At 37.8% G+C, this 20,312-nt stretch overlaps 1 protein-coding gene across 1 annotated transcript; it reads left to right on the forward strand.

Moving 5' to 3' along the window:
- The first annotated feature begins 41 nt into the window (after nucleotides 1-41).
- LOC585525 (kelch domain-containing protein 10) lies at nucleotides 42-16,844 on the forward strand. The gene is made up of 8 exons (XM_030972066.1): nucleotides 42-191; nucleotides 8,646-8,794; nucleotides 9,466-9,550; nucleotides 11,026-11,177; nucleotides 11,974-12,240; nucleotides 12,624-12,738; nucleotides 13,599-13,741; nucleotides 14,336-16,844. Exons 1-8 carry the CDS (start codon nucleotides 134-136, stop codon nucleotides 14,570-14,572), a joined length of 1,206 nt encoding a protein of 401 aa, XP_030827926.1. The 5' UTR covers nucleotides 42-133; the 3' UTR covers nucleotides 14,573-16,844.
- Nucleotides 16,845-20,312: the final 3,468 nt, after the last annotated feature.

The following is a 20,312-nucleotide window of genomic DNA, read 5'->3' on the forward strand; positions in this document are numbered from 1 at the left end:
GCTGAACGCAAGGCTTAGCCAATCATTATGTTCGTTTATACTGTAACTATTGATAAGGAGCGATTCAATCAAGAAAGTGCAAGGCAGGGGAGACTACGGGGAATCGGGACTAGACTATGTTGAACCTGTAAAAATGTCGCATCTGCCTATTTCAGTGAAGAAATGCAATATAGAAAAACCAGCTGATGAATGTAAGTTGCAGCAAAAATTCTTTCACATCTAATCAAGACAGCGCGGCGTTATTTATCATTTATTCGTGTGGGTAGTCCCACCTCCTTACTATTTTGTTGGTTGACACTAATTACAGCGGAGAAGCACTTGTTCAAAAACCTATCCAAAATTTGACCCGTAACTCCGGCGTGGAGATACCCTACTAAAACATACCAAAAACGAAGTAAATATTCATTAAAATGTCCAAATAAAGATCACGAGTTAAAATTCGTTATGTTTGTTACCTGTTTCGTGTCAAATTTCTTGTTATTTTTGGAGTATTTTTCGGATAGGGTCTAGAGGAATCTAGTTCTAATAGGGAGGCCAATGCCCAAATCTAACTTTTTAATTACTAATTTGTTTATACTAAAACTAAGATTAAAAGAAAGCATTTACTTTCACTAAGAAAATCCACCCATCTGCCGACTCCATAGGTTCCATCAAATAGGAGATATCCAGCTGGTTTGTAGCCATTTCCTTCTACGCCTTTCCGTACGTAAGAGCCTTGAAACAATTATATTTCATGTCGCAAAGTTACGTTCATAATTAGACAGGCCCGAGGGACAAAGTTCATGATGAAGTTTAAAACTTCGCGCGAAAGTGCAATCACTCAACAGCGGCTAGCCTTGAATCGGTCGCACACGTACACACCTTCTTCTTCTTAGTTGATCCCTCCACCGACACAGGCAAGCCCCGATGCAGGCTGAAGTCCAGCCATCAATGTGCGAACGATTACATCTTCTACTACTACGAGCCGAAGACGATGGTTCAAAAATGAAGAATAGAAATATATATAACAGGGCTCGAATTACCCACCGGCAATCGGCAATTTGCCGCCATGCCCCTCTCACTGGCCGGAATGCCCTTTTCAAAATCAAACCGTTTACGGCCACAATATTTTAATCCACAAAAGTTTTGCCGACATTATAGTCATCGTAAGCCAACCCGACTTGTAATGTTCAAAAAGGTTTTGTTGCCCATACGGAGCTTTAAAAACAATGATAGTCGGCAAGGTTTTGTTGCCCCTCCGGATCTCTAAAAACAATGAGAGTCGGCAAGGTTTTGTTGCCCCTCCGAGTCTCTAAAAACAATAATTATCGGAAGGTTTTGTTGCCCCTCCGGAGCTCTAAAAACAATAATTATCGGCAAGGTTTAGTTGCCCCTACGGACCTCTAAAAACAATAATAATCGGCAAGGTTTTGTTGCCCCTCTGGAGCTCTAAAAACAATAATTACCGGAAGGTTGTGTTGCCCCTACGGAGTTCTAAAAACAATAATAATCGGAAAGGTTTTGTTGCCCCTCCGGAGCTCTAAAAACAATATTTATCGGAAGGTTTTGTTGCCCCTACGGAGTTCTAAAAACAATAATAATCGGCAAGGTTTTGTTGCCCCTCCGGAGCTCTAAAAACAATAATAGTCGGCAAGGTTTTGTTGCCCCTCCGGAGCTCTAAAAACAATATTTATCGGAAGGTTTTGTTGCCCCTCCGGAGCTCTAAAAACAATAATTACCGGAAGGTTTTGTTGCCCCTCCGAAGCTCTAAAAAAAAATGATAGTCGGCAAGGTTTTGTTGCCCCTCCGAGGCTCTAAAAACAATAATTATCGGAAGGTTTTGTTGCCCCTCCGGAGCTCTAAAAACAATAATTACCGGAAGGTTTTGTAGCCCCTCCGGAGCTCTAAAAACAATGATAGTCGGCAAGGTTTTGTTGCCCCTCCGGAGCTCTAAAAACAATGATAGTCGGCAAGGTTTTGTTGCCCCTCCGAGGCTCTAAAAACAATAATTATCGGAAGGTTTTGTTGCCCCTCCGGAGCTCTATAAACAATAATTACCGGAAGGTTTTGTTGCCCCTCCGGAGCTCTAAAAACAATGATAAGTCGGCAAGGTTTTGTTGCCCCTCCGAGGCTCTAAAAACAATAATTATCGGAAGGTTTTGTTGCCCCTCCGGAGCTCTAAAAACAATAATTACCGGAAGGTTTTGTAGCCCCTCCGGAGCTCTAAAAACAATGATAGTCGGCAAGGTTTAGTTGCCCCTCCGATGCTCTAAAAACAATAATAGTCGGCAAGGTTTTGTTGCCCCTCCGGAGCTCTAAAAACAATATTTATCGGCAAGGTTTTGTTGCCCCTCCGGAGCTCTAAAAACAATAATTACCGGAAGGTTTTGTTGCCCCTCCGGAGCTCTAAAAACAATGATAGTCGGCAAGGTTTTGTTGCCCCTCCGGAGCTCTAAAAACAACAATTACCGGAAGGTTTTGTTGCCCCTCCGGAACTCTAAAAACAATGATAGTCGGCAAGGTTTTGTTGCCCCTCCGAGGCTCTAAAAACAATAATTATCGGAAGGTTTTGTTGCACCTACGGAGTTCTAAAAAACAATAATAATCGGCAAGGTTTTGTTGCCCCTCCGGAGCTCTAAAAACAATAATAGTCGGCAAGGTTTTTTTGCCCCTCCGGAGCTCTAAAAACAATGATAGTCGGCAAGGTTTTGTTGCCCCTCCGAGGCTCTAAAAACAATAATTACCGGAAGGTTTTGTTGCCCCTCCGGAGCTCTAAAAACAATGATAAGTCGGCAAGGTTTTGTTGCCCCTCCGAGGCTCTAAAAACAATAATTATCGGAAGGTTTTGTTGCCCCTCCGGAGCTCTAAAAACAATAATTACCGAAGGTTTTGTTGCCCCTCCGGAGCTCTAAAAACAATGATAGTCGGCAAGGTTTTGTTGCCCCTCCGAGGCTCTAAAAACAATAATTATCGGAAGGTTTTGTTGCCCCTCCGGAGTTCTAAAAACAATAATAGTCGGCAAGGTTTTGTTGCCCCTCCGGAGCTCTAAAAACAATATTTATCGGCAAGGTTTTGTTGCCCCTCCGGAGCTCTAAAAACAATAATTACCGGAAGGTTTTGTTGCCCCTACGGAGCTCTAAAAACAATGATAGTCGGCAAGGTTTTGTTGCCCCTCCGGAGCTCTAAAAACAACAATTACCGGAAGGTTTTGTTGCCCCTCCGGAGCTCTAAAAACAATAATAGTCGGCAAGGTTTTGTTGCCCCTCCTGAGCTCTAAAAACAATATTTATCGGCAAGGTTTTGTTGCCCCTCCGGAGCTCTAAAAACAATAATTACCGGAAGGTTTTGTTGCCCCTCCGGAGCTCTAAAAACAATGATAGTCGGCAAGGTTTTGTTGCCCCTCCGAGGCTCTAAAAACAATAATTATCGGAAGGTTTTGTTGCCCCTCCGGAGTTCTAAAAACAATAATAGTCGGCAAGGTTTTGTTGCCCCTCCGGAGCTCTAAAAACAATATTTATCGGCAAGGTTTTGTTGCCCCTCCGGAGCTCTAAAAACAATAATTACCGGAAGGGTTTGTTGCCCCTCCGGAGCTCTAAAAACAATAATAGTCGGCAAGGTTTTGTTGCCCCTCCTGAGCTCTAAAAACAATATTTATCGGCAAGGTTTTGTTGCCCCTCCGGAGCTCTAAAAACAATAATTACCGGAAGGTTTTGTTGCCCCTACGGAGCTCTAAAAACAGTGATAGTCGGCAAGGTTTTGTTGCCCCTCCGGAGCTCTAAAAACAACAATTACCGGAAAGTTTTGTTGCCCCTCCGGAGCTCTAAAAACAATAATAGTCGGCAAGGTTTTGTTGCCCCTCCGGAGCTCTAAAAACAATAATTATCAGCAAGGCTTTGTTGCCCCTACGGAGATCTAAAACAATGATAATCGGCAAGACTTTGTTGCCCCTACGGAGATCTAAAACAATAATTATTGGCGAGACTTAATTTCCACTATGGAACTCCTAAATTAATTGGCGGGACTTAATTGCTTACGGAGATATGAAAGAATGTCTTCATCCAAATGACTGAAACGTTTGGCACAAAAACCGTAATGACTCAGGCTTAGTTTTTCAATCCATCCTTTTTATTTGAACCAATCAATATCAGGAAGTTTTGTTTACCCATCGTTGGTTCAACATCTTAACTTCGCGTTGTGACCTTTTTTGGTGCGTTTTCACAGTTTTTAATCAGTGAAAAACTTGGATTTTTCTCGGGAGGAGGGTCTGGAATTAAATCAGAAAAGGATTAAGAGTCGAGATAATGGTACAAAGAATCGTCTTCTTTACCATACGTTTTAATTAAAACGTCATAGCTTCCGCCCATCGCGCGGGAGGGGTGTGAATTGAGTTCAGAAAAGGATAATACCGGTAGTCGAGATCGAGACGAATCGTCTTCTTTCCCTAATAATTTATTAAAAACGTCTAAGCTTCTGCGCTTCCCTTGGAATTCAGAAAAGGATAAAGAGTCAAGAACGGTACAACGAATCATCTTCTTTCTCTAATAATTCAATGAAACGTCAAAGGGGGAAACTCCCCCCCCCCCTCCAGCTCCCCCCCCCCCCAATTTTTTTTTTGAAAAGCATTTTAAAGAGAAATAGAAAGAGAGCAAGAAAGAAAAAATAGTTAACTACCAGTTTCTCAACAAAATAAGGTATCAAAAATTGCTCATCTGATCGTAATTTAACGCCTAAAACCCCTGAGCTTCCGTGGGCTCTGCCCCCGGGACCCAACCAAGGGCCCTTTGGCAGGCCTCTTGATACTCATCTGACGGTAATGTAATGCTTTAAACCCATGGGCTTCTGGGGGCTCCGCCCGCGGGACCTCACGCCAATCAGTATCCTGCCAGTGTCACAAATAAGGTATAAAAATATGTTCATCTGACCGTAATCAAATACCTGAAACCCCTGAAATTCAGGGGTTTCCGCACCCTAGACTCCACCAGGGGCCCTGAGGCGGGCCCCTGAATGCTTATCTGACCCTAATTTGCCTTCAACCCATGAGTTTCCGGGGGCGAACAAGGTATCAAAAGATGTTCATCTGACCGCAGGCACGTAGCCGGGGGGGGGGGCAGTGGGGGCGCCCCCCCAAAAAAAAAGCCAAAAAAAGAGAGGAGAGCAAAGGAAGAGGACGTATGAAGAAAAAGGAGCAGACAAAAAACATTTTTGAAATTCAGACAAGGATTAAGAGTCGAGAACGGTACAACGAATCGTCACAAACTAGGCATAATAATGGCGTGCGCCTGTAATCCAGCTAACAGTGGAAGTTACAAACTGATTCAGCCGAGAACGCAGGTTCGAAACTGAGTCACGTCTTTCGGATGGTGACGTTAAAAGTCGGTCCCCAGACGTAAATAATCATATCTGATTGATACACGTCTGTAAAAACCCAAATACACACACACACACGAATCGTCTTCTTTCTCTAATGATTTAATGAAACATAAAAGCTTCCGCGCTTTGCGCGGGAAGGGGAAAACTGTATTCATGCAGGCGAGGATTATTTTCGGGAACAGTACAACGAATCGTCTTGTTTCTCTAATAATTAAATTAAATGTCAAAGTTTCCGCGCTTCGATCGCGCAGGAGGTGGGGTAACTGAATTTAGACAAGGATTAAGAGTCGAGAACGATACAACGAATTGTCTTCTTTTTGTAATGATTTAATAAAACGTAAAAGCTTTCGCGCTTTGCGCGCGCGGATGGGGGGGGGGAACTGAATTCAGACGAGGATTAAGAGTCGAGAACGGGACAACGAATCGTCTTCTTTCTCTAATGATTTAATGAAACGTAAAAGCTTCCGAGCTTTACGGGGGAGGGGGGGGGGATGAATTTAGACGAGGATTAAGAGTAAAAAACAGGACAACGAATCGTCTTCTTTCTCTAATGATTTAATAATACGTAAAAGCTTCCGCGCTTTGCGCGGAGGGAGGGGAACTGTATTCAGACGAGCAGGCACGTACGCAGGGGGGGGGGGGTTTGGGGCGTTAAATCCCCCCCCCCCCTTCGGTTTTTTTTATGTTTGTATTTTGGAGCAAACCCCCCCCCTTTTTTTTTTTAAATGAAACACACACACAAAAAAAAATTATGCCAATGGCTGATATAAGAAAGGTTACCTCACCTCCCACCCCCCCCCCCACCCCAAAGGGAACAAAATGTCAAATTTTCAAATTTTGAGACCAAAAAAAAAAAAAAAAGTGTCCTCTTACCCCCCCCCCCCCGCTTATTCAGCGGCTGGCTGAGTCGTTGCTATTTTTTTTTTGGGACAAAAAAAAAAAGGGGCCCCCCCCCCTAAGGAAGAAATCCTGGATCCGCCCCGGGGTGCACATATCCCCCCCCCCCCACCTTGAAAACAATGACGTGAGGTAATTTTACGCGCACTTTCCACGTTGGCCTTAGTGCCCCTTAGGATAGATTTGTGCCCCTTTCAGTGGATTTGTGCCCTCTCAAAAAAGTGGCCTTGACCCAAATTTGATGTAATTCGAGGCCTGATATAATTCATTGATATTTACCTTAGATGTGTATTCCAATAATTTGATTTTCTCATGAGTATTCCTTATTATCAATGATCGAGAAGTTACGAGGTCCAATTAAAATCCATCTTGCAGCGAACACAATCATAGCGCACATCCATGCATGCAACGTACGTGTACTAATATTTCTCTCACTCTCTCTCTCTCTCTCCCTTTCGCTATACGTAACATACACACTCACTAACCATGTATCATACAAGTACAACACACACCTTCAAATCATGGCTTTCATTTCAATTCTCAATTGGAGTATAGACTGCTCACGTAGACTTTTTTTTTTACTGAAATATCTTTTTTAACACTTCTCATACATTACTGCACGACACTCGTATCTAGTGCTGTGAGAATAAGGTACTAGGGTCTATAAATAAGACTACGCTTTGGGCACGATCTGACCGGAGCTCAGATTATGTCGCAATACCCTTTATTTTTGGCGCGAACAATGACGTCACTGTTCACTGTTTTCCTTCTCATTTTGAGATGGATGTAGCTATAGGGCTCCAACCAACGCAAGATTGACAGAAACATCGTACTCTATCTACTTTCGAATGTTCAGTTTGTAAAAATCTGTATTTAAAAAGATACAATCTTTTTTCTTTATATTTTCTAGTTGTTAGAAGTGGCAATTGTGAACATCTGAAATGTTGATCTCTATCAAAAGTTCTTTACTCAAAACGGATCCCATATTTTTAGGGTCTACCTTCTGCCAATGAGAAGGTTTTTAGTGAGCAAACCTCTACGCCCTCTAGGATTTTCTTAGTCGGTGGTGCGAGTGCGTCAAGGTCGTCTGCAACCACAATTATTGGATTAAAAAACGTCAAAATCTGCAAGATTGTCAACAAATGGTGAAAGACTGTTACAGATCCGTGATTATAGGTATGTTGTGAAATGTATAATTGTATTTTCTTTTCATATTTTCTTCAATTTTTATTTTTACATCATTTTTTTCCCTTTGCTAATTTTTTGAAGTGGGCGACGAGCGCACAAATCGTAGGTGTAGAAGCCTTACGCCCGGGCATTGGCCTCCCTAGTTCTAATTATAAACGTTGAATATTAGTAGACTAGACTATACACTTTTTTTACAGGTTTCACGGCAAACCGCTGCACAATACAAGTACATACCGATGGCGGATCGTGGGCGGGCGCGCGTCTGTGTGAAGTTATCTAGAGTCTATTGTAATGTCTCAGATCCTCATTACGGTAGAGTAAAGTGAGGAGGATGGAGAAAGGTGATACGAAAGAAGATGTACTGCTCTATAAGGAGTCGAGCTAACTCGGACCAGGGGACAACTCGGCCCAGGTACAAAAATGGTAATTTTTTGTCATTTTAGGTTTAGGGTTAGGTTTAGGTGAGGGTTAGCGTTAGGGTTAGAGTTAGGGTTGGAGTTAGGGTAAAATGACAAAAAATGACCGTTTGCAGCTGGGCCGAGTTGTCCCCTGGTCCGAGTTAGCCCGGATCCCTCTATAAGTATAGTCGTAGTAGACTAGTCTATATGCATGTCAGCAAAGCAAACAAAAGGAAAAAGATGGAGAGAGATAAAGTAAACGAGAGATAGAGTAGATGATGCAATGATAAATCGAACAAAATATAGAACAAGAACATGAAAGGAGAAAATGGAGAGGAGAAAAAATTGATAGATCTATAAGAAAATATTTTTAAAAGAGAAGATGATAGAAGATAAAAATGAAGATGTGGAAGATTACAGGATAATATATATACATAAGGAAAGATGGCAAAAAGATTTGGTGTTTTTGATACTACACCTGTATATGAATGATATATCTCCATTTAAAGCTATCTGTACTAGTTTATAGGAGAGAGTAGACCAAACTGCAAGGTCACTGGACAGGTGGTTATCTCATCAACTCAGCTCTCAATTAACATAAGAAAAAGAGGATCATGGGGGACCAATAGTCACCGATTAGGCATTGCTTTACAGACATATTCTGTCAAATTGCTTATCTCACTTTTTCATGAAAGAGCAGGCATAGTTTCCTAATATCATTATAATATACTTGTACATGTTTTTTCTTTGATATGTGTCTATTCTGTTTTGAGAAAAGGGTTATTTCAGGTTATTATTGTTGTTCGTCTACAGGTGCAGAGGCCCAGCCATACCAGCGAAGCGGACATTGTTGCGCCACCGATGGAGTTAATTTGTATGTATTTGGAGGGTACCATCCAGAATATGTCTTTGTCGATGATAGGAATCTGGAAGGAATAGCAGAGCATAAGGTATTCAGAGATGTAAGTATGAATCATGTAAAGTCTTATTCCTCTCCAAAAGCATAGTATTGTCCACAACAATGATGATAGCTTATCTTTTGAAAGCTTGCATATTGTCATATAGTATAAATTTGTATCCATACATCTACCATGCTACCATAATCATAACTTTATTATTGTTTATTATTTCTTTATTGCAACCAAAATTTGGGGTTGGATTTCAAATAGATACAAAATACAAACATACAGATAACAATTTTAGAAATTACAGGGACAGTTGAGTTATTGTTAAAGACTGCAAATGCCTTCACAGTGCATGATTCTTGCTCTTATTCTTATGTATGATATTTTTAGTGCCCTTTTAGGACCTAAAATTCCTAAGAAGGTAATTTTAGACCCCAAAATGTGTGAAATTTAATTTAACAACAACATTTAAGACTATGAAATTAGAGGAATTTGTTCCTTACTTCCTTCTGTGAAAGGAAAAACTAATGAAAAAGGGGAAAATGAACACAAACACCCACAAACATGATAATCTGCCATTTAGAGCACCTTCATTAATAATAAAATATTTCTTTACACAATCATCGTTTTGTTCTCCAAATTCTTTAAGAAAATTTTATTTTCAATCCTTTATTTTTGTTGTATTCCTATATTTTCTCAATGCTACTTATCATTATTTTAATTTTTAGTTGTGGTGTTACAACTTTGCTACAAAGACATGGTATGAGGTAAAAACATCAGGAGTTACCCCTTCAGAGACAGCATCAATGTCAAGTAATAAATACAAATCTTGTTTCTAGCATGGTTGAAATATGTTTTTGTATGTGTCACTTTAAAGGGAAAGTCCACCCCCAAAATAAGTTTGTTTCGATAGAGGCAGAATAATAAGAAAATCAGGTGAGTGAAAGTTTGAGCAAATTCTGAATGAAAATAAGAAAGTTATGAATTATTGAAGTTGTGATCAATCAAATACAAATTGGCAACTCTGTGACTTATTATACGAGCTCTCCTTCATTTGCTTTGTGCATAATATTCCATAAAATCATGTTTTCTTCGTTATTGATGACGGAATATATATTTGTTCCTTGCAGGGGGAGTATAGAAACATATTTGCAATTATTATATTTAGGGTGCATGTATGGTTGAAATTTTTCTTGAGGGAAAATGAAAATTTTAGATTTTTTTAGTACTGAGCAAATGGAAGTTGAGCTCGCATGATACGTCATAGAGTTGCCAATTTGTGTTTGATTGATCACAACTTCAAAAATCCTAACTTCCTTATTTTTAATCAGAATTTGCTCAAACTTTCACTGACTTGTTTCTCTCATTTTTCTACTCCTATTAAAACTAACTTAATTTCAGGGTGGACTTCCCCTTTAATATTTTTTGGTCGATAGTAAATCATTGTCTAAAGATATAAATCTTTAAAATGCAATGAAGTTTTGATACTTGTATCTTTACCATAAGAATCGCTTTAAATAAAAATGAATCATGACTATCAAAAGAAACTAGTTTTACTTATGATATGTGGTGTAATAAGCCTAGATTATATTTTTAGTCTCCATAGATAATAGCAGTATCATGGTAATCAATGAATAAATGTAGGTTGTATAATACTGAAGGCAAGGCTGTGAACAGTCAAGCTAAATCCTCTCTGGTTTGAAATATTAATTGCTTTGTGAAGTAAGGGCTGCCATCATACAGAAGATTTACTATTTACAGAGTCAAAAATAGCTTTGAAGCCTCACAAGCATTGCATCCTGTTGTCTCAAACCTGATTAACATCTTTCATAGATACCTTTAAATAAAAAAAATTATAATTATAATTTAATATATATTTCCTAGCCAGTCATTTATGTTATTTCACACCCAAATAATTAAAATAACTGGTGGTTGTTTGCATGAATTTGGCATTACTTTTCAACAGGTTAGTGTAGAAAAGAACATTTTGAGACCAATTAGGCCTGTTTTCATCAGCTCGAGTTTGCCAAATATCCCGCTATTTTCAGACTCTGGATATTATCCCAAAGCTCAAAATTGCGACTTCACCAGACCGATACGCTCATCACAAACTTATTGGGATATTTTCTCAACCAAATATCCTGCTACTTGCAACTGCTGGCTGATGAAGATGCAAATTAACTGGTTAATTTGTGATCAGATAGTTAAAATAGTGGGTCATTTGCCAAACTCAAGCTCATGAAGACAGATTATATTCATGTTGTGTGATCATTCCTTACTCCTTGTAGTGATACTGAGTGGAAACACTTTAATCTGTTTTGGTGGAACTCTCTACCCATGGGGGTCAAAGAGCAACAATAAGATAAACACCCTCAACCTCACAGAACGCAAATGGAAAATACTGGACTGCAACGATACTATCCCGGCAAAATACGGACAGGTATGTTCTATGCCTTGGCATTTCTTACATTTTCATGTCTTCATAACCAGTCGTAATTAATTTTTGTTTTTAATGATTTGAGCAGCCTATTTAACGAGGTAAATATACATTTTTAAAGATTTTAACTCATGATGATATCTGTAAAGTTACTTGTGTCTAGGTATGAATTTAAAGATTAGATTTTCATTACAATATAGGCTTTATAATAGCATATAAAAACTCTTCAGTCTTAACCTTTCACTTAGGGGTAACAAAAAAAGATGTTATATTGCCCTTTAGGGTGCCAAAACATGGGTCGGTCAGTCGGAAATCTTTTTTCTTTTTTTCTTTTTTTACAATCTCTTTTTGAGCTGATATTTCTCAGTTTTTGATGCATTATTTTTTTTCTCCCCTCTTTGGGCTAATATTTCTCAGTTTTGAATGCTTTCATACATATTTTTTTATACATTATTTCCTCATATACAGTAGGCTTGCAGATGCACCATGTGAGAGAGAGGGAGGATTGAGGAGTCCTGAAAAGGACTCTCTATAATCTTTCTTGAGGGTGTGTAGTCCTGAAAAAGACTGTTGGTTATCTTTCTTAGCTTATAGTTCTAAGGAGAACTATAGCGCTTGGAGATGATGGGTGGCGGGAGTGGCTTTTTGGCTTTTTTTTCCTAAAAAACAGTAAGAAAAAAAAAACTTTTAAAAAATTGTGACCATAGATTTCAAGATTTTGGGGTCGGTCTGAAAGGGCAATACAACATCTTTTTTTTTAATGCCTTATAATAATTGCTGTAATCTTTCTTGAACGTAGGCCATGACCCTACATGACGGAGCCCTCTATGTGTACGGTGGATGCAGACGGATCACCGAGGTGGATCATCTGTTTGATTCAGAGCTTCATCGTCTAGACATGAGGACTCATGAATGGTCTCTCATCCTGGATAAAGACCGGCAGGAGACGGCTACCATGGCCCATATGAGAGGCATGTACAGACATGGATTGGCTTACTGTCAGGACAAACTATATGTGATCGGGAGCAGCTGGGAAGAGCTTACCAGCATACCTTTATATCAGAAGGTGACATTCTACACATCTTGTCCCGGTTACATTCAATCCAACACAATGTATTTCTTGAATAAATGTTAAAGAGAGCTTGCCACAATATCCTGTGTTTTTTTTTTACTAGAAATAGTGTGAGTCTATGAGACAATAGTTTGTGTCATTTTACTTTAATTGTATAGTCACTATTTTAAAAGTTAAATGGAATTCTCACTGTAGAATTTCTGATGTGTAGAAGATTCCAAGTATAATTCCCTATATTATGAATGCTTAGTATAAATATAAGTTGGATTTAAAAAAAATATATATTAAAAAAAAACTTGAAGCATGGATGATAAGGGATGAGAAGAGGATCCGAGTGTCATTGACTGTACTTACTTTCATTTTTGTTTTTATTCAAGGTACATGTATTTGATATAGCAGAAGGTAAATGGTCATGGCAGACAACAATACCTACAGAAGACGACCGTTATCCGCGGAGAAGAGCATATCATGGCTGTGCACAATGGAAGTCAGGTCTGATGTTATTCATCTTTATATTTCACTCATACCTTTTTCCTAGTCCTATCAGGGGGGAGTTTCATAAAGCTGTGCGTTAAGTTACAAATTAGGTTACAAATTATTTGAATATGAAGAGCCAAACGGGATACCCAAAGTTTTTCTTGACCTTTTAAACAAAGTGTGACTGTATTTTCCATAATCTCAATTAAATTGTAGCCAAAAATACGCTTTGCATAAAAATGTTTTGTTAATAATGATAAGGTTAATCTACATCTGCATACCTGTATTTCAACTTTAGCTTATGCAATAAAAGGATTAGAGAATCCTATTTAGCTCTTCATATTCAAGTCATTCCTAAATTCATGCGTATTGGACTTTCGGGGACCAGTGACGAACGAGTCACAAAATCCAAACATCAAATGTGTGATATGATGAAGACTTTCCCATCTTTGGTCAAGCTGTTTATTTTATTATATGAATTCTAAGCGTGAGATATCTTTGGGCTGGATTCTTTGTAAAATGCCAGGGCCCCGTCTTACAAAGAGTCAATCGCAACTATGTACATAAGAGATAGGAGACTGCAAACTTGCGATTGATGCGAGTACTTGCGATTAATTTGGATCAATCGTAAGTCTTTGTAAGACGGGGCCCAGCTATATCAAAATCAAAACATATGCAACAGGTTAAGGTAGAATTAATAGTAAAATAAAGTGGCTTATAAATGCCCCAAATGTCCACAACTGGGATCAGGCAAGTGTGCTGCAGTGTCGAAATTACTACTTCTTGCTCATGCCTGTCCCACAAAAGAGTTTGGCGATTTGACTGAAATATTACATTCTAAGTCTCCTTATCTCAATATCACATCACCTTCACAGAAGTTTACATGTGTGGTGGTCACGACGCCCGATACAACGTCATGGATGATATATGGTGTCTGCATCTTCCTGAGCTGAGATGGGAGCAGTTATCCACCACTCTACCGGTACCAACCTTCTTTCACTCGGCAGCAATAACTGATGTGAGTCCATAACAACCATACCCTCTATATATTCAAAGCCAATTAATATGCCTGGGGGTGTTTCACAAAGACTAAGATCAACTTTAAGTTGGACTTAACTATGGCAGGCCATTCATGCCACTAGTTGCTGTCACCATTGGTCGCTCAATTTTGATCTTTAGATAATATTTTTTCCTTCAATAATGAACTGTCTAAATAGCTCAATTCTATTGATGTGTGACCATGATTTGTACATCCATTGAGAGAGACCAATGCCAGTAAATCTTGAGAGCAAACAGTGGCATGAACGGCCTGCCATAGTTAAGTCCAACTTAAAGTTGATTTTAGTCTTTGTGAAACACTCCCCTGTACATGTATTACAATTCAAATATAAATGATGAGCAAATGAAATGGCACTCTTGTATTTGTCTTTTTCTTGACAGATCCCTCCTCTTCCTCTCTTCTCTCAGCCGTCTTCCCCAGCTTGTCCATTATCATTTTTCCTTTTCTCTCATTACATTATAATTCGATTTTTGTTGTTGTTGTTGTTGATCTGCAATATGTTGAACAATACTTCTTCATTCATAATCTCAATTTTCTTTTCTCCCCTTCCAGGCTAAATGTATGTATCTCTTTGGAGGTGTTAAAGGATTTGCTGGCGGAGTCCACAATAATGACCGTGAGCGTACCAGGATCATCCAAAAGATTTGGCTTGCCATCCCTTCTCTTTCTGAACTCTGCTGGCAACATGTTCTGGATCTTTGTCCAGACATGGCTAAGCTTTCCAAAGAGGACCTGTTTGGTCTGGGGATACCAAGGATTTTCACAGAAAGATTAAAACCAGTTAGATGAAAATTAATAGACCATAGTTTTCCTTCTGGAGACTATGAAAGATATATGGTACTAAATCCAGCTGACGTAGATAATACATATATGTTGATTACAGAATGTTTATTGTCCTTTAATTATGTTGTATCCTGCTATGCGAGATGTGCATGACACCATGCTATTGTTTACAAATATTAAAGAATAAACTTATTGACAAACCATGCTCAAGCAATGAATGATGGCGGACTAATGAATATTAGAAGTCAGAATGAATCAGGAGAGCTTAGGTATTTGTTTCTAGTTCATCATGACTGTGCCATGGACCAGTTATGGCCTGGTGGTAGAGTCGTTCCCCGGCAAGCAGTAAATCAGGTTCAAACCTTTCTGGTTCAAAGATTTTTCTGACTGTTTTCAATTATAGATCAATCAATTGATCTTTATTTACTGAGTGTAAGCCACAAATATGTTTAAACAATCTTTAGTTTGATAGCTTGATCACTGACTACCACATTTATTGGTGGACTTGCTTGCAGTGTTGTCTGATTGTTTGGCTTCTATTATAGACACAAAGTTGTGATCACACCAAAGATGTTTAAACAATCTAGTTCACTGCAGTTCAGTTCAGTTCAGTTGATTTAGTTATGGAGCTTACAATCTACCAGCAGTCGTTTTACAGAAAAGCCAAATGCCCTGGCGGTCAGTGCGAATGAACGCTTAGAATGTTTTGTTCAATAATTTGTATGCTCCTTACCTTAAACAATCATCGTCACCTAGACAGTTGAGCACTTACTTGCACAAGGAATTTCTAGATGTTTGGAAGGTGAGCCATCAAACTGATGAAACATTGCCAAAGATTGAGGAAAATTTGTCAGTTTTAGAGCGATCACGCTTTTTGGGAGACCCAAATACAAGATTTTTACAATGTGTTTATTTATTTTCTTTTTGCGATGATACTATCATACAATCTAGTGAGTTGCCAATTAAAATTCAAGACCTTTCAGTCAGTGTGACAAATTTCTTTATTTTTTATATTTTATTTTTTAAATTATTGTTATAGAAAGATTACACTTCTTTTCTCACAAGCATCACCCCCACATTGGAGCTTTTATTTGAATTTGAAATCTTTGTTTATTTTGTACACATGTGATTGTGAAGCTGCAAAATTGATTGTGATTGTATTTAATGAAAACGTTTCTAAAAATGAATAAGGATGTGAGGTAGATATCACGCTTTTCTCTGTCAGTTTGATATCTATTACTTCAGAACAGGATGACCTTAGTGGTAATTAATGATCGGAACTCTTTTAATTGAAGTTTAATGGATTATTATATTATTATACAATATGAATGTATTACTTTATGTCCAGTGTGTGATATCCAATGTTTATTGATAAAAATGATCATTTATATATCTATTTTTTAATTATATTAATTACTTTGAAGTAGACCTATTATTGGTACATGTACTCTGGACAATACTTAATCAGTACACAAGTCTTGTGGATGACAATATGAATTGGGTAATGAACATGATAAGCCTTTTGTATGATTAATATTCTGTGTTTTATCTCTGACAAATAGGTCAAATGCTGCAGTAGTAATTTAACAAGTGAGTAATGGACAAAACTGTTAAGTGCATGATACAAGATATGAAATCATATGTACATTGTGTTTGTTTGTGTATGCAAGTGAACTCTAAAGTGCTACTTGCAAGCATAACTTTAAGCCTACCGTAATTGGTTTTAGACAAACATATATTTGATTCAGTAAAACCTTTTTTCCAAACTGCAGTGTCCCTAATTTGTTGAATTGTCAGCATTAGTAAATAGCTAATGACTGAAAATGCAAAGACCAGTAACTTTTGTCACAGAGTATGTAACATAAATTTCAGTGAAACATTTTCCTAATATCAAATCTTGTTCAATGTCAAATTATGTTATATCATTTTGATAACTTCTTGAAATGTTTTATGTTTATTGTTTTGTTAATTATGATTGATTTTACTCTACTTGAAGACTAGAAATTACAGAACATTGTTTAGCAATTTGGGTGATCTTGCAATTCATGAACTAGAAAATAAAAAATACTTTTCAAAGGCTTTAAGTTTATTGAAACATGGTGCTGCTTTTATGAAAAATAGTAATAAGTTGCCTATATTATGTGTATAAACTATCTTACAACTCAATGTGTTTCTAGTACTGTATATTTAGGTACAATATGAACTATTATGGTGTTTTGTAAAAGGTTATGTCTAATTTGCAAACAAAATAAACCATTTGTTTAAAACTACCTGATAATTTATACCTATGTATCCCTTCCATTCTGATTTGTTGACACAATTAGAACCACAATATATGTTCTTATGTGATCAGTTTTCAGAGGATAATAATAATAAAAATAATAGTAGCTAGTTCTTATATAGCGCTTTTCATGACCGAATTTCCTCTCAAAGCGCTTTACAGATATATATATTATTACCCCGGTAATAGGATTCAGGCTTACCCGCAAACAATGTATGCACATTCTCCACTCCCTGGGGAGCATTCCAGCCAGGCGTCTTTTTTACAAGCGCACACTTGCTAATCTAACCACATTAGCTTTTGCATCTTACCGGGTATCCATTTAACACCTGGATGGAGAGTGGCAAATGTAGATCAATGTCTTGCCAAAGGACAAGCACCGCGGTGGGACTTGGACTTGAGGATGCTATGTGGGATGGTGATTCATTCATTGACTTTCATTCAAGAAGTTCAAGAATTTGAAGCTTTACTAAGTTTACTGTGACCACCATAATAATGATGGACTAACCAAAGTCTTGAGCTCTACTACATTATGGATAAGAATATTATCAAAGGATTATATATAAGAATTTACCAATTCAGATTAATCATATAATTTTTTGTGGTTAAGTTACAAACTATTCTGTCCCCTGATTGCTAGTCTCCAAAGCAAAACTTTTATGATAGCAATTGAGACAACGGTACTGTGGATAGTTGATTGCATGGTATTTGTGACATGTCTACTTGGAATCGTTAGATGTGTCCAACTACAAATTAAAAACAATAATTTTTGTGTTTAAACGACGGAGATCTGAAACAAGGACTTTATTTATTTATTTATATAAATATATAGCTGTATGCATGGAGCAATTTTTGTTTAAATGTTTATATTTGAATCATTCTTTTCAAATAAAAGAGTATGCCAAGATAATAAATGAATGCTGAATCTCATGTAGAAATTATTGATAAATACCGATCAAGACAGTTAATATTTGTGCTGTTTAAGGGCAATCCAACGCTAATAATAACTTCCTTTTTAATAAAAAAAAATCAGAGAAACAGAATGGTGCAAGTTTGGAATAAATTGGACCAATAGAATGTTTGAAATATGAGATCACTACAGCTATGCGAATCTCAAATTGGCACTTTTGTCAGTGGATTGTGTGTCAAAACAAATGGGAAAGTTGTCTGCCACTACATCACAAAGACATTATCGATTCAGGCAATTTGAAGAGCCCATACCCATAGTGATTGCAATTTTAAAAATTCATAACTTTCTAATTTGTTGTCCGATTGCATTCCAACTTCACTAGTTTGCTTCTCTGATTTTTCTGCTTCTTCTAGAGAAGTTAACTATCAAGGTTGGATTTCCCTTTAAAGCTTATCTGCCGTAGTTTATAGGAGGGATTAGACCGCTCTGCAAGGTCATTGGACAGGTGGTTATCTCATCAACTCAGCTCTCAGTTAACATAAGAAAAAGAGGATCATGGGGGACCATTGGTCACCGATTAGGCATTGTTTGTTATAAAGAGGGCGCAAGTAGCTACCAGTAGTGCAGTGGGCCTTTAATACGTGAATGCATACATTTACTGATCCACCCATACACATCACACAGGGTCATCCCAGTAGACCCCAGTCCACTTGACAAACATTGGCAACAGTTCACCAGATCAAAGACTGAGCCCGCAAGACTAACGACCCATGAGACTGACATTACAAAGAACTAGTAAAGCAAGATAAAAGAAAATGTTGGTTTTATGGGCTGCCTGTCTAGTGAACCCTCGACTCCAAATGGACCAATAAAATGTATCTGAATCTAAACACAGTTGTGAGGAGCCCCTCGAGACCAATATTGTCGGTCTCGTTGGCTGTTCTTCTACAAGTATATATATTCTTGTTTATACAAATGTATATACTTGTACACAAACAAATTTGAAGAATAGCTACACTAATAATTCAACGGATGGATATTGCTTGAATACATTATGCTTTACTCTCTCCCTTTCTCTGTCTGTCTGTTTCTTCATTTATCTTCTTTGTGATATACTTTTGCGCTCTATTCATCTCCCCTTCCTCATTTACTTGTCTTCAGATGGAACTACTTTGTTCTGTTTTGAGTCTTTATTTATTATACATTATCACTTCCATGATTTTTACCATTCTCCACTCATAAATCATGTCCACAGTCTCTCCGTATAAACTTCCGTATAGTATTCTTCAAAGTGTGCGTTTCTCTTCATTGCAATTAGAATCGACTTTGTGGGATGATTATCATTTCATGTAAGATCCTCTCCTGCTAGCTCTCTTTTCCCACCCTCCCCTGAATCGCAAGTGGCAGTATTCTGTACTTTTTCTCTTTATTTAAAAAAAAACTAATTTACTGCAAACATGGATTATCTCTTAATTATTTGATTGATCGTAAATACAAGGGAAAAATGATTAAAGATGGCCCGATCAATTTGGCTTTAAAAAAAATCACAACACAATTTTACGGAAAATCAAGTCAGAGCAAATGCATTAGTGTATTTTCTATTTAAAAGTCGAGGTTAATAATACAATGATAATTATTAGCATGTGAGTAAGAAAATAGACAGTGCGAGCATGGGGTACGACGATATAAATTCGGGACTAAAATGTTATCATGAAAAACAAAGCCAAACGCTCACAAAATTTCTCTTTGCGTGTACCAAACGGATTAAAGATAAGACAAACGATAATAATTTTATTTATAGAGTGTTTTATTAAATTATTTGTTCAATGGTGCAGTCTCCGCTAAGCTTGCAGTATCATTATTCTTGCGATGTATCACTTGACAATTGCCGAAGCAACAACAACAAATTCTTACATTAAATATTCGGAAAATAATTTGTTCAGTCGTATAGAAGACGGAATTGAATTGAGGAATATTACAAGAAAGGAAAAGAACGACAGAGACAATAATACAAAAATGATCACTGGAAAAATATAGTTCGGTCTAGATGATGATTGATATATGGGGATGATGATAATTTTGTTGTTGTTGTTCGTGGTAGTGGTAATGATGATGTTGATCACGATGACGACAATGATGAGGACGACGATAGTGGTAGATTTATGCAAAAATCAATCGGGGAAAAAAGTCCTCTAAGTTGCATGTGTAACTGACCCCCCTCCCACAAGGTACAAAGAACTTCGATAGAAATTTTAAGACTTTTTAGTAGGAAATTTGGTATGATATTCATTATCCGGTTCAGGGGCCACGGATCGTCTTCAAAGTGGGTGGGGGCGGGGCACAAACAAAAAGGGCACTTTCTGGTGAAAAGAGGGCACATTCAAAGGGTAACATCAAAGCGAAAAAATACAATTTTTATGCATTGTTATATACCCCTACATTGCAATTAATATAGTATGAGAGGTGATCTTCAAGACTTTCTTTTACGTGGTCCGAGATACTGATTCGGCATCATATTTGCAGTTGTTTGATGGTTTGATATTCATTCAAGAACG

This window comes from Strongylocentrotus purpuratus, unplaced genomic scaffold (assembly GCF_000002235.5).
Source record: "Strongylocentrotus purpuratus isolate Spur 01 unplaced genomic scaffold, Spur_5.0 spur5_scaffold_6, whole genome shotgun sequence".
Taxonomy (NCBI): domain Eukaryota; kingdom Metazoa; phylum Echinodermata; class Echinoidea; order Camarodonta; family Strongylocentrotidae; genus Strongylocentrotus; species Strongylocentrotus purpuratus.

Bases quoted from the DNA above. Each gene is read 5' to 3' on its own strand.
- LOC585525 (XM_030972066.1), top strand. From the start codon at position 134: ATGTCGCATCTGCCTATTTCAGTGAAGAAATGCAATATAGAAAAACCA. The intron at 9,551-11,025 runs GTAATAAATACA...TACTCCTTGTAG, and splicing joins AGAGACAGCATCAATGTCAA to TGATACTGAGTGGAAACACT. The intron at 12,739-13,598 runs GTCTGATGTTAT...TCACCTTCACAG, and splicing joins CTGTGCACAATGGAAGTCAG to AAGTTTACATGTGTGGTGGT.